The sequence below is a fragment of the Ursus americanus genome, chromosome 23 (assembly GCF_024610735.1).
Source record: "Ursus americanus isolate L20-20 chromosome 23, mUrsAme1.1.p, whole genome shotgun sequence".
NCBI lineage: Eukaryota > Metazoa > Chordata > Mammalia > Carnivora > Ursidae > Ursus > Ursus americanus.
In genome coordinates this window covers 11,453,099-11,477,717 of record NC_142149.1, presented here as the reverse complement: position 1 = coordinate 11,477,717, position 24,619 = coordinate 11,453,099, and the positions used below count along the sequence as shown (strand labels likewise).

Here is a 24,619-nt window from a genome sequence, read left to right as displayed (position 1 = left end):
CTCTTCTACCTACATCCCTCATCTGTGGACTCTCCTTTCCAGGGGGGCTGCCTGGTCTTCCTTTTATTGGCTGGTAGTCCCCAAATGTGAACTAACAGGACTTGTACAACAGATGCAGTGTTTGTGAAGGATCTCTCACACAACTTGTCACACCGGGCCTCATGTTGGTGAGTGTTGCACTCTTCCTATAGGCTTCGAGCAGAGTATCATTCACACCTTGCATTGTAAAGTGTCGACCTGAGGGGAGAGTGTGACAGGGTGCCCAGTTGGTGTGTCAGGAACGCCCGTGATGGCCTGTCAGGCTGTGAACATCAGCTGGATTTCCTCCGCGGGGAACAGCTCGAAAACCGCAGACTTGACAAATCACTTCTGCGAGATCAGTGTATCTCAGAGATCTAGAAATTAGATCAGATCATTTGATTGAACGCTGGTGAGCAGATGGCGTTTCCCGCATTCCCATCTTCACCTCGAGGGTAAAACTACAGGTAATTTGAAATTTTGAAGTTTGGAACCTAAATTCTTTCCCCGTTAACTTTATTTATGCAGTGTGACTGAAAGCACGTATTCTAACCGAATCCATGCTTTCCCTCACTACATTCACCTTACTTGATGGACCTCTTAAGGTCATTTAGAAAAATGGTGATTTGTGTTCAGGAACACTTGGTTGGTCTAGTATGAAAAGAGAACCCAAGGGATCATGGGCTTTTATGGATTCTGTCACAAGTTTTACTTCCTCGTAGTATTATTGTCCACTGGGTTCAGTTTTCCTCGGTTTTCCCACAAGGTAAGCACAGGTTGAGCCCTATAGGTCAGCACTTGTTACAAACCTACACATTCAGATTTGGCTAGGTGTGTAAATTAGGGGGTGAGGTTATTTGGCCAAGACCTGAAGTCCATTTGTACCTACCCTGCACAGAGAGACCAGGAAAAAAGTATTTAAAGAATCAAATCATTCAGTCCTGGAAAAAGTTGGACAAATGTTAAGTTTTATGTAATAGGCATTTATTTAGCAATCATCAACTGTGTATAATATTGCACTGTTTACTTTTGGACCATTTCTTAGGGTTAAATTAAATATAATTTGTTCATTGCAACTAAGTTTTATGTACCATAGGTAAATCTTGTTTTGAGAAATGATTTTCAGTCAGTAACAGACGGAAATCCCCGCAGTTTGCTTTGCAAATGCTGAATGAACAAGGTATTTAAGAGTGAAGAGAGTGAGTAGTTTTCCACAGTCTACACACCGTTCTAGAAATCAGGGAATTTGAAATGCTGTTCGCGTTGCCGCCTGCAGAATTAGCCGTCTCTCTCGGGTCAGGCGAAGGATTAAGCGTCTACATTTTGTCCGCAAAGCCCTGTAACGGCGACAGCCGGACAGAAGAACGCGGCCTTGCCGGGGTCACCCTCTGACACCCCGGAGGCCCGCGCGGCCGAGGGTCGAGGTGCCGCGCTGGGGGCGCGGAGCGCGGGTGGCTGAGGGCGGCCGGCGCTGTGCCCCCTCCACCAGCAGCGGCGCTGTCCCCCGCGTCCCCCGCGGCGCCGTCCACCCCCAGCCCAGCGGCGGCGCTGCACTGCGCCCCGCCCCGCCGCGAGCCCGCGCGGCGCGCCCCCGGCCCGCGCCCCCGGCCGTGCCCGCGCGCCCCCGGCCCGCAGGGCAGCCTCCCCGGCGAGGGGCGCAGGAGCGGCGGGGAGCCCGGCAGACCGGCGCGGCGGGCGGCGGCGCAGTGAGTGCGAGCGAGCGGGCTCGGGGGCGCGTGTGCGCGACGCTGGCCCGCGGAGGCCGCCGCTGCGCCCCGTGGGCGGTTCGGGTCCCTGAGCTAGAGCAGCCCGGTCCACGACGAAGAGCGCGCGGGCCGCCCCTGTCCTCTTCACGTTTCTGTTAGCCACGTGAGCTCGCGCAGCGAGGGGCACGTGAGATTCGGCTTAGCCACGCACTTTCTTTAGTCCCACACGTCCCAGATATTATCATTTCAACCTGTAGTCGCTATAAAAATGGAGAGGGTCCACGTTCTCCTCTCACACTAAGTGTTCCGACTCCGGTGTGTACTTGACGCTGAGAGCGCATGTCAGCCCCGAAGGCCACGTGGCGAGGGATCGACGGCTCCGCGGGGTTCGGCTACGGTCCTGGACCGCGCAGCTCTAGGTTGGTACGGATTCCTGCGCCGCCCGGGGAAGGTGGACGTCTCGAGCAGAACGAATAGGAATTCATAGGAAAGGCTTTTTAAAGGAAAGGGTTTTGCGCGTCTTCGAGCAGTGCAGGGAGTGTCGGCATTGAGGCCGAGAGGATGTGGACACTTTAAGGATCCGGTATTGATTGGCTCTTAGATCTTGCTGTTACTTCCGGCGGCACTGTTCTTGACCCGCTCCCGTTGCCAAGGGCCTGGTCGGTCCTCTGAATGCGTTTTCCTTTTTGGAATGCAGAATCGTAGAGGGTTAACGATGTGCATCCTGCTCCGTGCGTTTCGCATGTGAAGACACAGGCCTGCAGTAGCGAAGTCAACTTGTTCGCAGCAGCACCAGCGGCAAAGATGGACCGGGTCCAAGCCTCCCTAATTACGAATTCTGCTTTGTTTTCCCTCTGCTTCATGACCTCCTAAGAAGTAAAGTACCGCGAGCCAGAAACCCAACCGATTCCCCCCCCCTCCCAGATTGTTTATAGAAGAGGTTATAAGATTAAACTTTCTTTCAACCGCTTTTCTATTCAAGTGGGGCCATCTGGGGTTGCTCAAAGTCAGAGAAATCCGTCCATGCGCTCTGCCTTAGCACCAAAAAAGAGATTCAATCTCCAGAAAAGCACTTGCTACCCACGGAGGCATTAAAAAAAAAAAAAGGCATCATAAAAATAAAAGTCTACTGGAAAATAGGTTAATAGTTAAAACAAAATCTGCTCCAACAATATGTTAAAACTGAGGCCTCCATCCGCATCCCTACCCTGGGGTAATTTCTTCCCGAGGCTTGTTTAGTCTCCGGATGGATCTATGTTTTCTTCCTTAACAGCTGATTGGCTCCTACAGCATTCCTGCCGGGCACTTAGAAACCCATCCTCAGCGGCTGGGCCAGGAGGCTGGGATCACAGCGCATTCAGTGTCTTAGGGCCACCCGGAGGCTTTCTAGCAGCACCAGACTGTCTTGAGTCGTAACTGTAAATCCACACCATGTTCTTTCCTCTTGAAAAAGCCAGTGAGAAATGAACTCATTCATTCATTCAACAATATTTTTGGAGCACCACCTACTATATGCCAGGCCCTGCTCAAAAGCCTTGGGAATGTAGCAGTGAACCAAAAAAAAAAAAAAAAAAAAACACTACCTTAAGGTGCAAATGGAGGAGACCTGATTAATGAGTGAAAGCAAATAGTTGTGTAACTTTTCTTTTCAGAGTAAAGGGTAGAAACAAGGACTGTTTTGGATAGGATAGTCAGGAATACCTCCTCAGGAACATTTGGAGGAGACCAAACTGAAGGGTCCCATCATGTACACATCGAAGGGAACTACAGATGCTAAGGCATGCGGCTTGTGTTCTCAAGAAACAGGAAGAAGGCCATGCAGTTAGAACAGCAGGAAGCAAGGAAGAAAGTCAGAGCGGGCAATTCATGGAGAACCCATTGTTAGGGATTTTAGGTTTTAAATGTGGTCATGACTGATTTGTGCCTTCAAAGGATTATCGTAAGGTTTCTATATGAAAAATCGAAGCAGGAAAATTCAAGCAATAGCGGGATTGGGCAAACCAGCTAGAAGATGATTGCAGTAATACAGCTAAGATGATACTGGCTTGGATCAGGGGTACTGGTGGAATTGGCACAAGTAGGTTCTGGATATATTTAGAAAGTAAAGCCAATAGGATTTGTGGAGGAGCAGGTTTGGGGAGGAGGGTCAAGAGTTCTGCTGAGGACATGTCAAGTTGGAAATGTGTACTTGACGGTGGCGCGTGTTAGCATGTTGGCACCAGGTGCCGTCACATGGGCGCGTGTGAGTCTGGAGCTCAGCTGCACAGTTGGATCTTAGAACAGGAGCTGTCAGTGTAGAGAAGGTGCTTACAGTTTTGGTTGAATTCTAGGGGAGTAGGTTGTTAGGACAGTTGGCGTGCTTTTCTTGAATTGCTGGAAAGGTATCTAAATAATATCAATACATGGCCACAATGTGTATTTTCTCTCCATAGTATTTGCTGAGCTCTATTTAAAACGCGTTTATAGATAAAATGTTCTGGAATCGCTTTTGTTGTCCAGTTTTTCCTCTAGAAAATCCGTAGTCATTGAAGTAATTTTGACTTGGATGTGAGTTTTTCTTCCATGAAAAGCGGAGGTGCGCGTTCTTGAACTTGTCGCTTTTTCTTCTTCTGCACCCCCCGGGAGTCCTTACAGAAGCCGAACACCAGGGGGAGCTAGTTTCCTTGCTTATACAGTGGCTGGCCCACCTGTTGGAGACTGCAGCCCTCCTTTGATTAACATCCGTATCAAAGACAAATCCGAAAACAAGTCCAACTTCTCTTTTCTCAATGCTACATATACTTATAGAATTGACCTTTTAGCACATAACAAGTCTGAATTGTCTTTAAATTGGTCGTTTCAAGTAAAGCTCATAACAAAATAGAATGTTAAAGGCAATGAATGGTCTCTGAACTTTAAATCCCTGTTAGCAAGCCCGATACTTGGGAGCTTTTTAAAATAAGCATTCATGATTATTTCTGATTTCAAATATTTTTGAGAAAGAGTACGAAAATCTAAATGTAGTAAATACCTCTAGGTGACCTGAATGGATAAGTGGGGCATGGGAACCCTGACACGGGATTTATTTTCTATTTTATCACCAGGTATTAAGCTGCAGGAAAGGCAAAGAAATGTACAAAAGCTACATTACACAGTATGGGAGGACAAAACTGAACTTTGTTAAAAGGTTTGGAAACATTGTATCCATGAAGGGTGCATTTGCCTTAAAAGAGCACATGACCTTAACTCATTTTTACCACTGGAATAATTTTGCTTTTGGGGAGGGAAGTAGCCTTCATTTAGACTGAAACATTATTAAGTCAACAAGGTTGGAGCAGAATCTCTTTAATCCCCGGAAATGAAAACTTGTAATTAACGTGCCGTCAGCTGTTTGATCTTTCCTGTCTCTGGCACCTATGATCTCAAAGCCACTTTGACCACAATGATCCTTTCCGATCGGTCAGGACGTTCCTTTTCAGAGCGGTGCTGCTGGTGGGACCGAGCCTGCCAGGGTCGCAGATGTGTGGGGCAGGGGTCAGAAACTGCCGTCTGCAGGCCAAATCCAGCCCACTGCCTCTTTTTCTTTCCAGACCACAAGTTAATCGGGGTTTTTCACATTTTCATGTGGTTGAAAAAAAATCAAAATAATATTTCGTGATGAAATTCCAAATTTCAGTATCCATCAATAAATTTTTATTGACGCAGCCATGCCCATGACTTTACATATTATCTTTAGTTGCTTTCCACACAGATGCCGTGGGTCTGAGTAGTAGTGACGGAACCCACGTGGCCCACGAGGCCTTTAAATATTTACCATCTGGACCTTTACAGAAAAAGTCTGCTGGGGCGTCTGGGAGGCTCAGTCGTTAAGCGTCTGCCTTCGGCTCAGGGCGTGATCCTGGCGTTCTGGGATCGAGCCCCACAACGGGCTCCTCCGCTAGGAGCCTGCTTCTTCCTCTCCCACTCCCCGTGCTTGTGTTCCCTCTCTCACTGGCTGTCTCTATCTCTCTGTCAAATAGATAAATAAAATCTTAAAAAAAAAAAAAAAAGTCTGCTGACCCCGAGGTTAGAGAAGCTCTTAGGACTAGTGTGTAACTGGATATAGATCATCTCCACTATTTGTTACTTTTGATAGGCATAGCTATTACTCTGTGGTGACCGTGATCTCATTTCATTCATATATTTTTCATCAAGAAATAATCAAGTTCAACAAACACTGCTTAGACATGTTAATGGGTCTCTAGTAGAGGTAAAGGATTTTGCAAGAAAGTGAAAAAAAAAAAACTATTGATTTGAAGTGAATCTTCCCTGAGCGTTTGTGACTTGAGTTGGATCAAACGATGAATGCCAAGGAGTCTATAAAAAAAACAACCCAGGAATCAGGCTCTTAATAAAAAAGCCATACATTTATTGCAAATCTAGGAGTACCAGAATGTCACGAATACAGAACAAATCAGCAATCCTGTTTTGATTTTCTTCCGAACATTTAAACCCTGATTATTGACACACTTAAATTGGCATACATTTTTTTTTTCCCCATGCAGTTAACAGAATGGACTTAGAGCCGGTTGCTCAGAAATCAGTTATAAATATTAAATTGTATTGAACATTCATAGTAAAAAATGTTGTAAAGTGCTGAAGTTATGTAAGTCTGCAAAACTGCCACAAGCTCAGAGTCCCTCTCGAGCAGTGACAGAGATTTGCTACACCCACCTTGATTCAGGTGCGTCTGTTTGCGACGGACACTTGGTCATTTTCTCCCCCACCCCCCACCCCCGAGTTTTCCAGATTGTCCTATCTCTATGGCTGATAAAATGCAGTACAAAACGTAGCAGGTGGTGATGAGCTGTGCCACTTCCATTTCAGTGCAGAGAAATATTCAAGCTTGTGTGTACCTGTAACCAAACTAGGCTTGTTATATTTTTTTCCCCCTGAGTTGTCATAAATTAACAGTAAAGACAAATAAAAGATGGAGCAGCGAGCAACCGTCACCTGGAGAGGGAGATTCAGTACATATAAGTAAGTAGCCGCCCTTGCCCTCTTTACGGAAAACTGATAAAATGAGAAATACTATACATGTAGTGTAACTCCAAAAACAAACAAAAAAAACCACAAACCGACAGCGACCAGTTACCTGATAACTCTGGCAACTCAGAGCAATCAAGGTTTATGTAAGATGCACATCACCACTTGCCACTCACGATGGTAAAAACACACATCTCCGCTACCCCATGTGAAATACAGAAATGCTTCGACAGTTAGCTGTTTAAAAAAAACAAATCAGAAATGCTTCAACAATTCGATGAGATAGAATTCTGATGCAAGGAGATGCTCGAGTATTCTTAGGTGATAAAACAAATTATTTTAAAAAGCTAAGGCGATTATTTTTTTCCCCTTCAAATAGCACACGTGGCCTTTAATCAAATTGAAGAATCGTTACAACTTGGCCCTCTGATGAGAGTGACTTTACAAGAGAAGAAGTATTCTTTGAGGCATTGAAAGGATTGCAAAAAGGAGGTAAAAACAATGCTTAGGTCTCAGATTTTATTTCTTTTGATTAATCATCCTAGAATAACTTAATAATAAATAGTGGTTTAAATTAAAGACACTATAGTCACATATTTCTGCATAATTAAAAGCAACAGGAAGCACATTTTTGAATGTCATTCTCTATCTCCTGTGTTGAAATACTTCTATGGTAATGACTGGCCATAAAAAGAAGTGGTAATCTTCACATTTATGAAGTTCAAGTGATAGATCTTTTTAAAAAAAATTTCTGTTTATTCACCAAATGTTTGGTCTTAAACTGTACTTCATTCCCATGGAATATCTGAAAAACGGAGAGGCCACCGTTCGTGGATGGAGACCTCAGTGTTTTCCAAGGGGTGTTCAGCAATTTGCTCATATTTCTGAAAAGGAGAAATTTAAAAAATGATTTAAGTTTTGTTTGTTTGTTTTGGGTGGCCGATTTCATTTCAGGGATCTGGGCTAGCTGTCCTTTTGTAAGATAGTCGTTTATCACATGCGAGAGCTCTTAAAACCACTTTACCAATCCGCATCGCTGTTTTAAAATTGGAATGTGAGCCACAGGGTCCTTCTTCGTATCTCTGTGTTGCTACTGACACAACCAGACTTACCTACAGGAGAGTGCTGGGTTGTTTTTGTTTTGGCTTAAGAAACAAGCAAAAAGGAAAACTTAAAAGGGGGAAAAAAAGGAGGTTGGTGGTAGTCTCATGTACATTCCCTTTAAAATGTAGATTTAAAAGTGGGGAGAGTGGATAGTCCCCCATCTCTCCCTGTGTCCCCCTCCCCCCTCCCCCGTCCGCCCGCCTCCCAGCCAGCGGGGCGGCGGCCCTTCCTGGGACACCTGTCATACTGGTTCCATTTTCACGTGAACCTTATGCTCATTCTTCCCAAGGTCCATTTCGAGAAAGTCTTCAGGAATGTCTTGTAAAGCTTTCCCACGAGGACTCTCTGCCTGTCCTTCGGCTGCAGGGTGAGGCTGGCACAGTCCCTTTTTACAGGGTCTCACGAGCGCGAGGCACACGGCAGCCACACACATGCCCGCCGCGCAGGAGTAGAAGGCGCGGCTGTAAATCTTGCTCTGGTCCACCAGCAGGCCTGGGGGAGAGCACGCACAGCTGTTAGCCACACGGGCGCAGTCCCTCGCTCACCCAGGCCCCCCTCAAGTGCGGGAGCTTCTCTGTGGCTCAGCCCTCTCTGTGCTATCTGGTTTTTCTAAAGAAACTGGCGTGTTGAAGGTAGGCATCTCTTCTAGACTGGGGAGGAGAGATAAGTCAGGGCAAATGCACGGCTGAGACTGTCATGTTGCTAGCATGTTCCTCACGGGCTAATCTGTTCCCGTAGAGAATAAAAGTCGGGACAGTTAGATGCATGCTGCTGCTGCTGCTGCTCCTTTTTTTAAAGATTTTATTAATTTATTGGAGAGTGAGTGAGCATGAGCGGTGGGGAGGGGCAGAGGGAGAGAGAGAGAGAAGCAGACTCCTCGCTAAGCAGGGAGCCTGACAACTGGGACTCGATCCCAGGACCCTGAGATCATGACCTGAGCAGAAGGCAGACCCTTCACCGACTGAGCCCCCCAGGGGCCCCTGCATGCTTCTTTGAAAAGGAAATATTTTGAAGAGAAGGAAGAGCCTTATTATTTTCACTTGGGTTCACTTCAGGGATCTTTTAAAAGGAGGTAAGAATTCTCTTGTAATAACTTTTGAGGACCTATCTCAGGGCTAAGGTATGAGGCACACCCCAGCCCTTCCTACAAGCAATATTGTGTAGTAATCAATTAAGTATTTGCAGAGTGCGCTCTGTGCCCAGTTCCCTCATACCCTTCCTTAGAAGGGCAGATGACTTACAAAAGTCCCTCGGCGCTGCTTTCCAAAATCAGAGGGTAATGAGGTGACACATGGATGGGGTCCCGTCTAGCACAGCTAAGGCAAGATGGTAGCAAAAAGCCCAGGGCAGCCTGGATGGCAGATGTAGGTTCTAATCCCGACCTGGTCACTCATTTACCATATGATTGTTGGCGGACACGCTTGGGCTTCCATTTCCTTGTATATAAGTCAAGGGAGTTGGCTCAGGTAATCTCGAATCCTACCAGCTCTGAAATTCTATGGGACTATAAAAAGCAGTCTTTTTTTTTTTTTTAGACTGCAACAATAGGCAAGCACAGTTCCTAAGGTGAGAGTAGACAAGGGTACATATTTTGTGCGTTCAAATTACCTGCAAGGGGGGGTCCGGCCAGTCCTGCTATACTCTGAATGAAGACATACACTCCAGCCGCAGAAGACATCTTCTCGATTCCCACGACATCGTCTTCGGCGAGCAGCGGAATGTGGGTACCCGCTACTGTTCCGACCATGACACCAAAAAAGATGCTACATGACATGAGACCCCAGAATTCGGTCGTGAAAGTAAAGGCAAACAGAGACACAGTCAGTAAGATGACACAGATGAGCTCGATGTAGATCTTGCGAATGGGCTCCCTGTCGAGGACGCACCCGGCTCCAATCCTTCCAAAAACTTCAGCAATGGCCATTGCGGATAACAAAAAAGCAGCTCGCTCCTGCTCAATGCCCAGACTGATGCCCAAGGGAATGATGTACAGGGAAGGTGCAAAGAACCCCAGTGTTGCAAAGAGACCGAATAATGCGTAACAGATGAAACTTCTGTCTCTCAAGATTGAGAAGTCCAGTAACGGGGCTTTCTCATCGCCGGGCTTGGAGCTCGTCTTCCCCAGGATCTGCTGCGTGTCGGCCTTCGGCCCCAGTTCCGTGTTGGCGTGACTAGGCACATTTTTCGGTGAGGTAGTGAGTTCTACTCCTGAGTCAATGGAGTCTAGCGAGGTGCGTGTTTTCTCGTTTTCGAGCATATATTGCACTTCTTTCCGATTCTCGTGGGCGGTTGCTTTCGGGGACCCTGGTGCTCTGATGATAATTGGTCTCAGCAGCGCCCCGCAGACAACGATGTTCAGCTGCAGCAAGCCCACGAAGAGGAGGCTGTATCTCCAGCCGATGTTGTCCTTCAGAGCCGTGATTGCTGGAATAAGGCGGGAGCGGAGGGGAAATAAGATCGAAGGTCAAAACGGACTCGAGACCCAGGAGAACATACCCAGCCGAAATGGGGATTCAGCTTTCATCACGATGGCTGTAAAAATGTACTCAGCGGTGTGAATGCAGTCCAGCTGCATAGCTCCTGTATCCCAGGTGTTGATGCTCTTAGGAACCAGGGAAGGAGGAAACGGGCGCAGTGACGATGAGCTGTAAAGCAACGCTTGGTGGCCGAGGGCTCCAAAAGAGCTTGGGAGGGGGCGCTTTGCCAGGTGGAGGCGTAAGACATGAAAGAAGTTGGTGACCTACTTGCAGGTTTGGCAAACAGCAGCCTGCCGGCCAAACCCAATCCTCAGCCTGTCTTTGATAACAAAGCCCCGCTGGAGGACAGCCAGGCTCACTCGGCGGTGCGCCCTGCATGGGCTTCTGTGCTGGGACCGCACGTTTGAGGGGTGCGGACAGAGCCTTACAGTCCCGTGAAAGCCATGCTATTTACCGTCTGGCCTTCTAAAAATAGAATTTCCCACCTCTGAGCTCGCTCACTGTTCCTGTGCTCACGCGAGCCTTAGTAGCGATGGGTTAAGTAAAAAGATAAACGGAGACCCAAAAGCTTGTGATGATCCCAGAATGAAATGATGCCACGGTTCTATGGTTTCCGCTCCGCGGACTGTCCTTCACTACCTGCGTCCTGCCCCGTCCTGCCAGTAAGCTGGGGCCTCGGCTGCTGACCAGGGTCTCGGCTGCTGGACAGCGGAAGGGGAGTTTGGGGCGCCAGCCACAGGAAGCATAAAGCCCCACAGGGACAAACTGATACATGCAGGCCTGGAAGCATCTTCGTCATCAACCCAGAAAGGTTAAATGATATTTAGTAGAATTTTATTACAGTCTAATTCTTTGGGAGCAGACGGGTGTGAACACAGGCTAAGCTAGTTATCCAGAAGATAGGCTTAGCAAGACAACGCCACATGCCTTGGTGGGGGGCGGGGGCCACTTACTTTTGTTGCATGTTTCTGTATCTCCCGTTCCTCCCATTCATGTGGCAAACTTCAAATTGCAAAATATTTCAGGCTTGGGTATTTTTTTTTTTTTTGAATTTATTTACTTATTTGCTTTTTAAGTAGGCTCCATGCCCCACGTGGGCCTTGAACTCGCAACCCAGAGATCAAGAGTCGCAGGCTCTACCTACTGACCCAGCCAGGCGCCCCTAGGCTTGGGGGTTTGGAAAAGCTTTATACTCATCTGGCGAAAATGGGTGCAATTTTCCTTTCTCCATTTCCCATTTCTTGAGCGCCTACTGGGTACCAGGGAGATACCCCGTGCTAAGGAACAAAGCCGACCAAGACATAGTCTCCCTCAGGGCATTCACAGACCACCGGTGCTCCCCTCGACATGTTATTTCGAAAAATTTCAAGTGGACAGTAAAGTGGAAAGAACGATACCTACGTGCCCACCTGCCTGCCCTTCACCTAAATTCAATAATTAACATTTCCTCTGTCTCCCTATATATTTATATGCACACACACATTCATTTTTCTGAACTACGTGAAAAGCTTCAGACATTAGGACACGTCACCCCTAAATACTTCTACATTATCTCCTTTGAACAAAGCGTCGTCCACGGACACATTCTTCAAGACACAGCAGAGTAAGAAGTGCATCTGGGTCTCCAAGGTTAACCGTCTACTACCTGTTAGAGTGTAATTCACCTACTGATGTTGAGGTAGCAAAAAAACCAGGGATAGAAATGTTGCTGTGGGGGCGCCTGGGGGGCTCAGTTGGTTAAGCGCCTGACTCCACTCTTGATTTTGGCTCATGTCATGATGTCAGGGTCGTGAGATCGAGCCCCGCCTCTGGCTGGGCGTGGAGCCTGCTTGAAATGCTCCCTCTCCCTCTGCCCCTTCCCCCTGGTGCAGGAGCATGCACACGTGTGGTCTCTCTCTCTCTCTCAAAAAAAAAATAATAATATATATTATATATATATATTATATATTTTTATATATTTTTATATATTATATATATTTATATATATATACTATATATATATTATATATATATTTTTTCTGTGAGATTACCCACACAGAGTTAATAAAACTAGCTTTATTAGCATATGTTAAATCCACGTTGACTACGGTTCTTTTAACAAAGGAGAGAAATAATAGTACGAATAATCTCAGATCATCAGATTATTCATTTTGGAACGGATGTTTCAAGCCTTCCCACTGAATATGTGTCTTGCATCTTCCTATTTATGTCAACTTGGATTAGTATTACAGTGTCTGAAATCCGAAAACGGGATTAGGGAGGACAGAGCCTACAAATGCACTGGAGGAGAGACGGCAAATAACCTTTCCCTGTGCAGACAGTTAAAGTCACCCCTCAGCCGATGGGTGGCAGGAGCAGCCGAGCGCCTCCCCTCAGCCCACGGGCCCCCGTGGACGAGTGCAGTCCGCCTACCTGGGGCGAAAGCAAACATCGCGAAGCATTCTCCCGTGGAGGCAACCGCAGTGACCATGGATCGCTTTTTGTCAAAGTACTGAGATAAAATGGTGACTGTTGGTAGGAAGCTAAAGCAGTACCCCAAACCTGAAAGAAAGCCGGAAACAGCGGTCAGAACCCCATACTAACTGATCCCAGCAGCGTGGGATTTCTGTGTTTATTTTTGTTTTAATATTTAATTTAACGTACGTATATATATATGTACTTTTAGGGATTACTGAGGGTTTTGTTTTTTTTTTTTATGTGCCACATCAAAAAGACATTTTTGGTTTCCCAAAAGATTATGTGCCAATGAGGACTTTGGTCACAATGCATGACAATTTGAAAATAATACCAAAAAAGTTAACAACCAGATAATCTAATCTCTTGGAAATCCAAACAGTCCATTTCTGAAACAATTCCTGGGCAAAAGGGGAAACAGAAGCTGCCATTATAAATTATTTGGTGGGAGGGGTGCCTGGGTGGCTCAGTCATTAAGCGTCTGCCTACAGCTCAGGGCGTGATCCCAGCATTCTGGGATCCAGCCCCACATCAGACTCCTCCTCTGGAAGCCTGCTTCTTCCTCTCCCACTCCCCCTGCTTGTGTTCCCTCTCTCACTGGCTGTCTCTATCTCTGTCAAATAAATGAATAAAATCTTAAAAATAAATAAATAATTTGGTGGAGGAGGGGCGTTTATTTTTTTAAATCATAAGTTCTGGGAGCCAAGAATTTCATTCTGGAAAAAGGTGCTGTAGCAAAAAAATAAAATAAAATAAAATAAAATAAAATAGGTTTCATTAGACGTCTAGAGAAGCTATAACCATTGTTTTTGGGATGCTAGGAGTATAAAAACTGTTTTCTGTTTTTTTCCCCCTATTTTTCTGCATTAAAACAATTTCTGTAATTCACAATGGGCAGACTATTATTGAATATAGTTTTTTTTTAAAGATTTTATTTATTTATTTGACAGAGAGACAGCCAGCGAGAGAGGGAACACAAGCAGGGGGAGTGGGAGAGGAAGAAACAGGCTCCCAGCGGAGGAGCCCGATGTGGGGCTCGATCCCATAACGCCAGGATCACGCCCTGAGCCGAAGGCAGACGCTTAACAACTGCGCCACCCAGGCGCCCCTGAATATAGTTTTTAAAGAAGACTTATATTTGGAAATAAATGAGCTTTGTTAAGTGCAGAAATATATGAAAAGTGCCAATCTTCACTAAGTATGTATATCATCTGTGACATGTGGACTCCTTTCAAAGGGAAAAAAGTTTTCTTGCTGCACCCTTGCCCATGGCCCAGAAGCCAGGGACTCCCACTGTGGAAATACCCGCTAGCTAAAGAAATTCACATCTTACTTTGTGAAAATGATGCCTTTTGGCTACAAACTCATGCAAAAGAGAAGTTATCTTTCTCATGGGTAGATTTTTTTTTTTTAGGACACCATCAAAAACTCTGGGGCACTGAGAGGAGGTTCCCAAAACCCCTGGAGTCCATCCAGCCCAGTTCAGAACCGCTGATCTGGGACACAATTAATTTCAAAGAAAAAAACAAAAAAAGAGGGGCGCCTGGATGGCTTGGTTGGTTAAGCATCTGCCTTCGGCTCAGGTCCTGATCCCAGGGTCCTGGGATCGAGCCTCGTGTGGGGCTCCCCGCTCAGCCGGGAGCCTGCATCTCCCTCTCCCAGCCCCCTGCTCATGCTCTCCCTCACTCTCTCTCTCTCTCATAAATAATAAAAAATAAAATCTTTAAAAAAAAACAAAAAAGAGAGAAAGGGAGACAGAAGTACTCTTTGGGCTGGACCCGCTTCTTCTTCAGAGTGAGTATCTGGAGAACTTTCGAGCCCAGGAGCAACACTTACCGGATATGATGCCGATTGAGATATACATGTGGTAGAGCTCGCGGGAGAAGGAGGCTACCACCATTCCTGTGCTGACAAGCAGGCCCCCCGTCACCACCACCAGACGGTGTCCGAAACGGGTGCTCAGGACAGCAGAGAGGGGAGCTGCAGATAAGGACCAGAATGGGCTGTTTTATTTTTTATGTTAAGATTTTATTTATTTTTTAGAAAGAGAGAGAGAGCAAGGGGTGGGGGTGGACAGAGGGAGAGGGAGAAAGAAGCTCGGGCAGACTCCACACCGAGTACCGAGCCCGACACGGAGTTCGAGCTCATGACCCTGAGATCAGGACCTGAGCTGAAAGCAAGAATCAGACACTCAACCGACCGAGCCACCCAGGGGCCTCCATAATGTGATATTTTAACTTCAAAGTCATAAGCATTAGCTTTCTTAAGATTGCCTTTTCTTGGGGCACCTGGGTGGCTCAGTCAGTGAATGGTCTGCCTTCAGCTCAGGTCACGATCCCAGGGTCCTGGGATCGAGCCCCGTGTGGGGCTCCCTGCTCAGCGGAGAGTCTGCTTTTCCCTCTCCCTCTGCCTGCCTCTCCCTATGCTCTCTTGTGGGTATTCTCTCTCTCTCTCTCAAATAAATAAAATCTTAAAAAAAAAAAAAGAAGATTCCTTCCCTTAAGTCTTAAACATGGGAGATGATGTGCGATATATATAATGCATTTTATGCAATGGTTATATTTGTTCAACCGGACAGTGTATTCTTTGGGCTTCTTAGAAAGCCAGAAGAACAGTATAAAATCTATAGTGATATCTTTAGATGAAAGCGACAGGAGCACCTAAAAAGTTAGATATGCATTTATGTATGTTATTCTGTCATAAAAATGGGTTTCCCGTGATGGCTTGAAGCGTTTCCTTTTTCTATAGTCACTGTTTCAGATTCCCTTTTCAAAAAAAACCTCCATTTCGGGTCAGTTTCTAGCTCAGTTTCATTTGACTTTTCTGAAAATGATATGAAAGTATAGTGCATTCTCCTGAACACCCTAAAAGGAGGATAGCCATAGGGTAGATAATTCCGAGTGGCTGATGGATTAGCGCTCATTTAGCGTCTATACTCCATATTCTGCAGAACATTAAAGTCTGATAAATTCGTTTCCTGGTGATACGTTACTTAGGCTGACCCCGACACTGCCTGGAATATACAGAGACGAGGGAACCTTTGAGAATTAGGTAAAAGGGCAACACAGAACATGCTGGATAGAGGAGGGGGAAAAAGGACTAAATTTTGTTGGGGTTGGTGCATACATAACCCTTATGTTACTAGAATATGAACCAATATTGAATATAGCTCATAATGAAACCACTCTTGCCAGTTTTAGGTAGCATGTTGGCTCAAAGCATTAACTACTATAATAATAGCATTTAGGAGACTTATTTTCTGGTATGATAGTATTAACTGGAAATTTCTGGTTGACCGTACTGTTCTTTTTGGTTATAAAAGAGCTCAAAGCGAAGCTTTGGCATTTTCTTTTTATTTAGATTACCAAAGATAATATTTTAGTTCTAAGTCACTTCAGTTATCTCTCCAAGAAAGTCAATTTTCCACAACTAAAAAATTAAGTATCTTAATATTCAGTTAAACCAGAAGTAGGAACCTTTTGATGAAGCCTGCAAGACAGAGTATTAGGAATAGTAAGAGAAGCTTGTTACTCGATAGGAAAGAACAGGGGAGCTGCCTCTTTAAGACATTATATGGCTGAAAACTAACTAGAACTAAGGAAAGAAAACTTTAGAGGTAAGAGTTCCATTGGCAGGATATTAGGGTAAAGTCAAGGAAGTGCAAGGTCAGCCCCGGTAGCTCTCTGAGAGGAGTTCAGTAGCCGTGTTTTCTCGGAAGCCCTTGGTGTGGCCCCTGGCAGATGGACCCTCGGACCATCGTGAGATTCAGGCCCGCAGGGGACCCAGTGAGAATGAGCATGTGACAAGTTATCCTCAAACCCCGTTTCCTCCGACGCTGTTGGACGTGGGAGTCCTGCACAGTGGCTGGCCAGTGACATCCTTCAGGGAAGCAGGTGTCTGGATTTCAGAGTGTCCCTTCTGGATGAGGTCTGTAATTTTACATTCCATCCTGTTTCACGCCCCCTCTTTTTCCTCTTGTACTCACATGTCATGTGCCGAGCCTGTTTGCCACACGTGTGTTTATGAGACCAGGGCCTAGGACGCCAAGTGTTTTTGCTGTTGCTTCTTCAGAAAATGACGATACGGGATGGGGTTTACTGCTGGCCTCAGAGCCATCTACCATGTCCTAAGATTGTGCATACAGTAGGTGTTTAATGCATGTGTGTATACACTAAAGGCCATCAGAGCAGGAAAGAAGGCCTTTTCCTTTGGCACCTCTTGTTTTTTTGCCATCCCTAAACCCCTGAAAACCATGTCACTTACTGGAGGCTAGAAAGGGCCCACAGGTCACAGAAGGAAATGCATGGCAAACGGGACGGTACCGTTACGCAGTGAAGCAGCGAAAAGCGGCACATGCTTACATGTTGAACGGAAAGAGGTACTAACCTGTAAATGTTAAGACGAATACACATATTGATATGACCCATGAGATCCTGCTATTAGATTCATCAAAACTGTCCATTAAGTCATTAAAGAAGACGCCAAATGACTTGATGATGCCGTAGGTAAAGACTTCAACGAAGAAAAAAGAGACAGCTACCACCCAGCCCCATCCTCCATCAGGCACTTCAGTATAAACATTGGCTCTGGAACAAAGCTGTGATGTCTTTTGGGTCATTCTTAATCTGAAATAAAAAATTAAAAAAACATTCAGACTAGCGATAGCATGAGGGTTGCTGCTTCCGCTACTCTTGAGTCAACGATAATAGACAAGCACTACTTACCACAATTCTTAGGGTGATGAATATTTAATTAATATGCAGTTACTATAAAGTCTTTGGGTAACAATTACATATTTATTTAATGGTCACAGCTGGGAAGCGCACTTCCAAATTCTTTTGTATTTGTATTGTATATGGAGCCCCGGAAGAATTTGGAAGTAAGACTTCCCAGCTGTGACAGTAAATGGGACAAAGAAAAGGAATCAGAACGGCATAGGAAGAAGCACCGCAAAGGACACAGAATGGCCACCAGACCCAAGTTTTGATGCTGACCTTGCAGTTGAAGACAAGTTAGGTAAAGGAAGCTTGCAATGATCACAAGGCATGTTGATCAGAAATGAAGCCTAGAACCTGGGAGGCTAAGAGGCCGACGTTGACATTCCATCTCGCACCTTCTATGGGATAAGTGTTTGCGACATCCTATAGACACCCTATGCCTCTCTGCTTGATGCTACTAGCCATTCAGATCACTGATCCCGTTTCCCGCTCAGTCAGCAATATTGTGCTTATGATCTGGTGTCCCCTGTGGAGGAACCTACAGGTGAGAACTCCGTCTTCTGGGAATTTGTTTAGCGTGAGTAAGTTCCTCGAAGTCAATCACCACTCGATGTATCAGCAATTGACAAATACTCTAGAATACAGTGACCAAAGAAAGCACTACAAATTTGCAAGGCCCCAGGCAGCCAGTTAACCTAACCAAGGTGCCCCTGACCTCAATATGCTGTTCCATCTGAAATACAACATACGTCAGAACAGACTTGTGCCCATAACACCACTAGTAAGGGGAAACAGTGTATTTAACACTGGAGGGAGGACGGGTGAACTTGAGTCCCCCATTGTGTCTAGCACACATGTGCAGAGCCCCTGCCACAACACGCACTTTGAAACAGCGATACGATACGTTGGCTAATTGAACATAATAAAAATAAATAAATAATTTTTTAAAAGTAAAAAAAAAAAAAGAAAGAAAAGAAAAAAAGAAATAGTGATGTGTATTTAGCCCAGCCCCAAATTAATATCTATAATAATACATGAGTCCATGGTCTTAGAACACTTGGACTGAAGAATTCTCTACAATCATACAGTTGTATACGGGTGAATTTTCAGGATGTGTGGGTGTCCTTATCCTGGCTGTAACTTGTGTCCAAGTACTAAGGCGGGTTTTATTGATAATGCAGGGCAACTGAAAAATAAGAGGACACAACCTCATCTATCCAGTCGACTTGCCAAGTTTGGGGAGCAGGATCTGATATTTTGAGTTTACTCTATAAATCTTAAAAAAGCAGCAAATCTGACCTATCATTCTACCGAAGGCACCATTCCCACCATAGCCTGGGTCTCAAAGTCAGTATATTCACTTTCCATCCTTTACTGTTAAATATTTGATTGCGTGAAATAGGGCATAAGATGCTTAGAAAAGCTTATGCTCTCTGCAGCAGAGACCTCTGCATTCTGGTATGCGTCAGTGTGTCCTTCCTGAGAGCACCTGCAAAGGGGGGGAGGCCGGTTAAGTGCCTCAAGATGCAGGCTGAGCACCGACAGCACAGTTTTGCCATTAGTCTTCCCCAACATGGAAAGCAGCGGATTTAAGAAGGAAGTAGGGAGCCCTCCCCCAAATGAGGTTTTCACAACACCCCTCCTTCATTAGACTTTCGAAATTCATGCCCAAGATGAGGGCAGCTGGGGCAGAGGAGTGAGACAGTGCTGGGCTTAAGATCTAGAAGACATAAAATAATTAAAATAAAATAAAATAAAATAAAATAAAATAAAATAAATAAATAAAAAAATAAAATAAAATAAAATAAAATAAAATAAATAAAAAAAATAAAATAAAATAAAATAAAATAATAAAATAAAAGCACTCCCCAGCAATAGGGTCTATCGAGTATGGAGTATTTCTTTGTAGGAAGAGGTAGAGGGGGGAGAGGAGGGAAGTGGTGTGAGCCCACAGCTTAGGTCCTTAGCTTCACCCCTTCTACTTCATCCCCCTATCAGACCATTAGTTTGGGCTTTTCCTTGTGGAACCCCAGACGCCTTTACCAGCCTAACTGGCTCCGTGCGTCCGGTACGATTAATCTCTTTGAAACGCTGCACTGTTATGACATTTTTCTGCTCAGTCTTTTTCAGTGGTGTTCCTCTTTCTGAAGGATAAATAAAACCCATGGATTAGCCTGGCTTTCAAGGCCTTCATCGTTGGACCCCACCCTCTCTTTGTAGCCTTCTCACTTCCAGTTCTAAGACTTGACTCAGGCCCTGGTCCAAATGGACTCCTCCTTGCCCTCCCATCCCTAACTACCTTGTCTGCAGCCACACCCTCCCCCCTCCCCCGCCACCGTACAGCTGGCACCTGTCAGGCCCCACTCCAACAAATCTTCCTTCTTCCACAATGCCTCCTCTGACCCATTTAACCTAGGGGGTTCTCTTCATAGGACAGGTATCCCTTAGTAATGGGGTATTGTTTACTTATATGTGTTTATCTTACTTGCTCAGTTAAATTATAAGCTCAAGGAAAACAAATCCTGGGGCCTTGATCTCTTTGTACCTTCTTCTCCCGTCCCGCCTCCAGACCCTGCACACAGTTGGTATTTAGTTTTCCAACGAAGTGCCTATGAGGGGCCAGGCCTATGAGGGGCCAGGGATACTCCAGTGACAGACAGAGGGATGGTCTCTGTCTCTATGGACTTAAATCTCTGCTGATGGTAATGACAGGGATCCTAAGCCTGAAATGCATAGTAAAACCATTTGCCACATCCTTCCAGAGCTCAGCACATTTCTAACAAGCAGTTAGACTAAGCGGTAACCAAGCCCAAGGACCTGCTGGCATGACTGTTCTAACCCAGAAGGGTGCCCTAAGACGAGCTTAGCGCTCAGGACCCACCTGAGTAAAAACATACTGGGATAAAACTGATCAAGGCCCCAAAGAGACAGGCTGAAACTTCTCTCTAGCCTAAAACCACTACGGAACCAAGAGACGGAATCTTTTCGTTGGGACTGCATGTAGGACAAGACTGCAGTTTTTGTATGAAGAGGGGACTAGCTACCCATCGGCAGAAGGTTCTGGTGATGGGTGCCTGCCTCACTCCTTCTTTGCCCTTTATGATTTGTGTTTGGGTGTGCAACATGGGTGGGGTTCCCATCAACTGGGAGCCCTGTGGTGTTACAATTATGGAATGTTAACTTGGAAAGGGGATTTGGAGCTCATTTGTCCGTCTCATGGTAAAATCGCACTCATTTTGCAAAGGGGGTTGGAACTAAACCCAAGAGAAGGCACTTGACCTAAACGGTCCAGAATCAGATCTCCTGCCTCCCAGGGTCCTGCCCTATCAGTTTAAGGGACAGCGTTTTAAAGGCCCAGAAGGGGATGTCTTAGGTAGAGATTGTAAGGAATGCCTTTCAGAGACAAAAACTCCCTTGACCTCCCTGTGTAAAGAGTTCTGTAAATTGTATTACCACTTAACCATGTGACCTTGAGAAAGTCAGCTGCACCTCTCTGGGCCTTAGTTCCTCAATAGTCAAAGGAGGTTGGCCTGGAGACTCTTTAAGGTTCCATTCTGCTTTGGTAGTTCATACGCTCGTATTCGACCCGACGTTCTAGGAATCTCCTGATCCCTCAGGCCAAACCTGGTGGCCCAGGGAACCTGGGAATGAGCAGGAACGTGCAAATGCTAGATGGTTCTTGCAAATGTAGGTGAAAAGCAGTTGGACCCTGCTTAGACCTGATCTGCGGTGGCTAGTGAGATGGCAGACTTGACTGCTGTCTGTGGACTTTCTGAGCTCCCTCTGGGTGTTCGATTCCTTTGTTTTTGTAAATTTTGCTTTGCGTTGCATTACTCCCCTGAAGCCAGATCCCGATAGAACTTTCACCTGCATTCTTAGGTTTCTTATTATCATTACTGGGAAGATGACACCCCCAAACCCACTCCTTCTCCAAACCTTAAACCTCTATCATTCTAAAGCATCGCATGTCCTATTGTATTTAGCTTTGAGGATAAGACACCATCTAGAAAAATCCTAGAATAACCTGGTTTTTGAAACATACTGGATGAGAAGCTCTTTGTGTTTTCCATGTCTGAGCGCCTGGAAGGGTCGTTGGCAGCTCCTTCCAGACCCACAGCCCGGACGAAGTATGTTCTCATTAAAAGTTCCCTAGCCAAGGTAGGAGTCTTGGCGCGCTGCTGAAGCAGGGCCCAGCTCTAGCCTTAGAAAACGCAAGTGAGGAAGTCCCTGCTTGCAGAATAAATCCTTTCCTGGACTCGTCTCCTATTTCGTACGTCTATTCATTCCGTAGGCCAACTGGCTGGCAGTGTCTGCCTCCACAAAGCTAGAAACCATGGCCTGAATTTTGAACTCAGTAACTTAGAAGCCTATGTGAGTCCCAGAGTATGAAATATAGTCTGGTTCGGGGTTTTTTGGTGATGTGAACTTAGCTTACGGAAAGGGAAATTGATTTGCCGTGTGGGGGTCTAACTGGTGAGGCATGCCGAGGGGCCGAATCAGTTTGCTCCTTGATTGCGTGCTGTCGGAGGGCAAGTAGAGTTTTGCTCCTGATCTCTGATCTCTCCCTGCCCTAAGCGTCTATGCTTTTCGCACGGCTTTTGAGCCTGACTTGCTCTGTGTTACACTTTCATCCTTCTTACCTCTCGAGCCCTTTGGGGCAAAGCCCATGGGTTTGTTGTCTGTTTATCATTAACTGGCTGCACAATCTTGGGGAAATCAGTTAATCCCTAAATTTCATCATCTGTAAAGTGGGGATTAGACACAGAGGACTGGAGGGTCTCTCCCAACTGTAAAATTCTACAATGGGGGTTCCAGGCAGCCAACCCGCCTGTACCCTCATGTTTCCCCAAAGCAAATACAGTGACCAAATACGCGGGGCAGTTTGAGTATTGCCGGTGAGTATTTGGTTGTCTTAACCTTAAATAAGTGAGGATTCTGCCAAGGCGTGGAAATCTACTCTTCCTGGGGATTTCACTCTGAGTCCATTTGTTGAGTAAAGATTTGATTTGGGGGCATCCAGAATGCAAAACCTCGGATTATTATAGGTGAGAGTGTTAGTCCAGGGTCAGCTCCGAGCAAAGTTCAAAACGCAGCCTTTGGATGGAAATGGTGGTGACGGCTGGGATAAGCCAAGCTTCTCCGCAAATGCCCTGCCAATCTCTGTTCTTCTGAAAGGCGTAGCCCGGAGAGAACAGCTTTCGACAAGTTGTTTCCAGCCCCAGTTGTCAAAACCAGTCTGTATTTAGGTGAAGTTCATTTGAATTCTCTATTAAAAAAAAGTCCCCAGCCTAACCTGGAGGTCTGCCTCAGCAGCTCTGAATCACTGGCTACTAACCGATTCACCCACTTGACAAGATCACGATGTTGAAACCTGAACCCCTAGTTTAAGTGTCCTCCTCAGGAGTTCCACTGAGGAAGGTCCATTTTTGGAAACCACAGAAGGAAAACTCACAGTTAGTGGTCCTCATTAAGACAGGAGGAGCTTTTCCACTTGGCTGCATTGTTTATTTACCAACTGGAACTCTCTATCTTGGCCACCCTTCCCTTAATTATGAGAAGAGGTATTTCTTTATCCCCGGGGGCAGGATGTATTGTTGACCCCAAAAATGCCGCATAATGGTGCTTGGGACATGGGAGGATGCATCACTTCGAAATTTCGGCATAAGCACTTGGTATTTTTTTTTGCAGACAAGAAGACACTCATCTTATTATGATTTGCAAAACTGTAAGATTACAGAGAAATCTCATTCCCAGGGTAGAAACCCTCTCCTGCAAGAAGGAGCTGGCACGGAGAGTCTAACAGTGCAAACAACACCAGCTTCCAGGTTGTCAAGTTGTAATGCTCTTCCCCAGTTGGCTCCGGGGAGCTTTTTCTAAGACTAACGCCCCTCGCGTTTGGTGACATTTTACGTGCCACCTAACAAACTTCTATCTGTCACCTGTCTGCTGGGGGAGAGTGGGGGTTTCATTTTAAAAGAAGAGAAAAAAAGAAAAGGAAAGGAAAAAACCCTGAAGGAAATAACCCATTTCCCGTGCAAAATCATCCTCCGCCACTACGGAACTGCTCGGCCACACGGGCGCTTTCCTGCGGCTGGCAGCCCCAACCGGGAACCTTGGAAGTTGAGCGGGACCAGCGTCAGGCGCTGACAGCTCGGACGGTCTAGGTGTAGGACCCGCGCTCCGCAGGGCAATCCCTGCCTTCCCTCCGCGGGGTCACGCTGGCTGCCCCGGTGCGTGTGCCGGCTGGGGGCGGCGGGGGGGGGGGACACAGGGATTCCCACTTGCCCTCGCGCTGCCTCAGTGGCCGGCCTGCGCGCGCGCGCGCGAGCCTGGGGAAGGTACCTCTGACATTTCGCTCTTGTGACGCGCAGGCAACTTCATGCGGAAAATCCACGCAGGGGTGAGCCGGACGCCCCCCACTCGCCCGACCGCCTGAAGCCCCTAACCCGGGGCGGGGGGCAGTCCAAACCAAGCCTGCCTCTAGCTATTTTCCGGACCCCAACTGCCAGGGCCACGGGCATTCAACTCTCAGCTGCCCACACTGGCTAGAGCGCGTCATCCCGGTGGCCCTGGGCATTCCCAACTGTCAGAATATTTTTCAGAATAACCTCTCCAAAATGTTATGATGTGAAGTGGTCTCCTCCCGCCTCCCCCACCATAAAAAATAAAATAAAATAAAGCTCCCAACACAGATTAAAAAAAAAACACCCACACCCCACAATCAAACTTTTAAACATGTAAAATAATAAAACCAACTCACCAAGTTAGAAGGGAAGAGAATAAACCCCAAAAGGCTCCCAATAAGGCGGAGGCTTGGCCTCCCCCTCCTTATAAGCCGCTCGGTAACATGAGAAAGGTTTAACCCCTTAGGGCGTGGGCCCGAGCCTACCGCAAATTGGCTCCGGCGGGTGAGCACCGGGCGCCCGGCCCGCAGCGCCCCGGCCCCCCACCCACGGCCGCGCCTCGGGCACCCCGGCCACACCCTCCCCCCGCCCCCCACCCCGGCCGCCTGCGCCCGGGCCCTGCGTGCTGCTGCCCGCGCCCCGGCCCCGCGTCGCTGCCTATCCCTTATCCTATACCGGCTGCAGCCGGTCTCCGCCGGCCTCGGGGGCGCGCCGCCGCCGACCATGTGCTGCGA

General features: G+C 46.6%; 2 protein-coding genes across 13 annotated transcripts in view; one reads left to right on the top strand and one right to left on the bottom strand.

Moving 5' to 3' along the window:
* The first annotated feature begins 1,630 nt into the window (after nt 1-1,630).
* Nucleotides 1,631-24,619, top strand: part of ARSG (arylsulfatase G) — a 127,201-nt gene continuing 104,212 nt past the window's right edge. For 6 of the 11 annotated variants that reach the window (XR_015721252.1, XM_087854191.1, XM_087854189.1 and 3 more), the window contains exon 1: nt 1,756-7,220. The gene's annotated coding sequence lies outside the window, so the exon portion shown is untranslated. Of the gene's footprint in view, nt 1,725-1,753; nt 7,221-24,619 lie in introns of those variants that run through there. The other 5 variants (XR_015721251.1, XR_015721250.1, XM_087854187.1 and 2 more) reach the window with 4 other exon arrangements.
* SLC16A6 (solute carrier family 16 member 6) lies at nt 6,089-24,619 on the bottom strand. Of its 2 annotated transcripts, none has more exons than XM_045814013.2 (6): nt 24,561-24,619; nt 17,150-17,388; nt 14,600-14,743; nt 12,722-12,850; nt 9,441-10,256; nt 6,089-8,324 (listed from the first exon to the last, which is right to left on the bottom strand). In XM_045814013.2, exons 1-6 carry the CDS (start codon nt 24,608-24,610, stop codon nt 8,074-8,076), a joined length of 1,629 nt encoding a protein of 542 aa, XP_045669969.1. In that variant the 5' UTR covers nt 24,611-24,619; the 3' UTR covers nt 6,089-8,073. The 2 variants fall into 2 exon arrangements, with proteins under 2 accessions (XP_045669969.1, XP_045669968.1); XM_045814012.2 differs by lacking the exon at nt 24,561-24,619 and adding an exon at nt 24,242-24,482.

Coding starts and splice junctions, on each gene's coding strand:
- SLC16A6 (XM_045814013.2), bottom strand. CDS start 24,610: ATGGTCGGCGGCGGCGCGCCCCCGAGGCCGGCGGAGACCGGCTGCAGC. Junction 14,744..17,149: donor ATTCGTCTTAACATTTACAG/GTTAGTACCTCT, acceptor CCTTATCTGCAG/CTCCCCTCTCTGCTGTCCTG. Junction 8,325..9,440: donor GGCCGGACCCCCCCTTGCAG/GTAATTTGAACG, acceptor GCTCTCCCCCAG/GCCTGCTGGTGGACCAGAGC.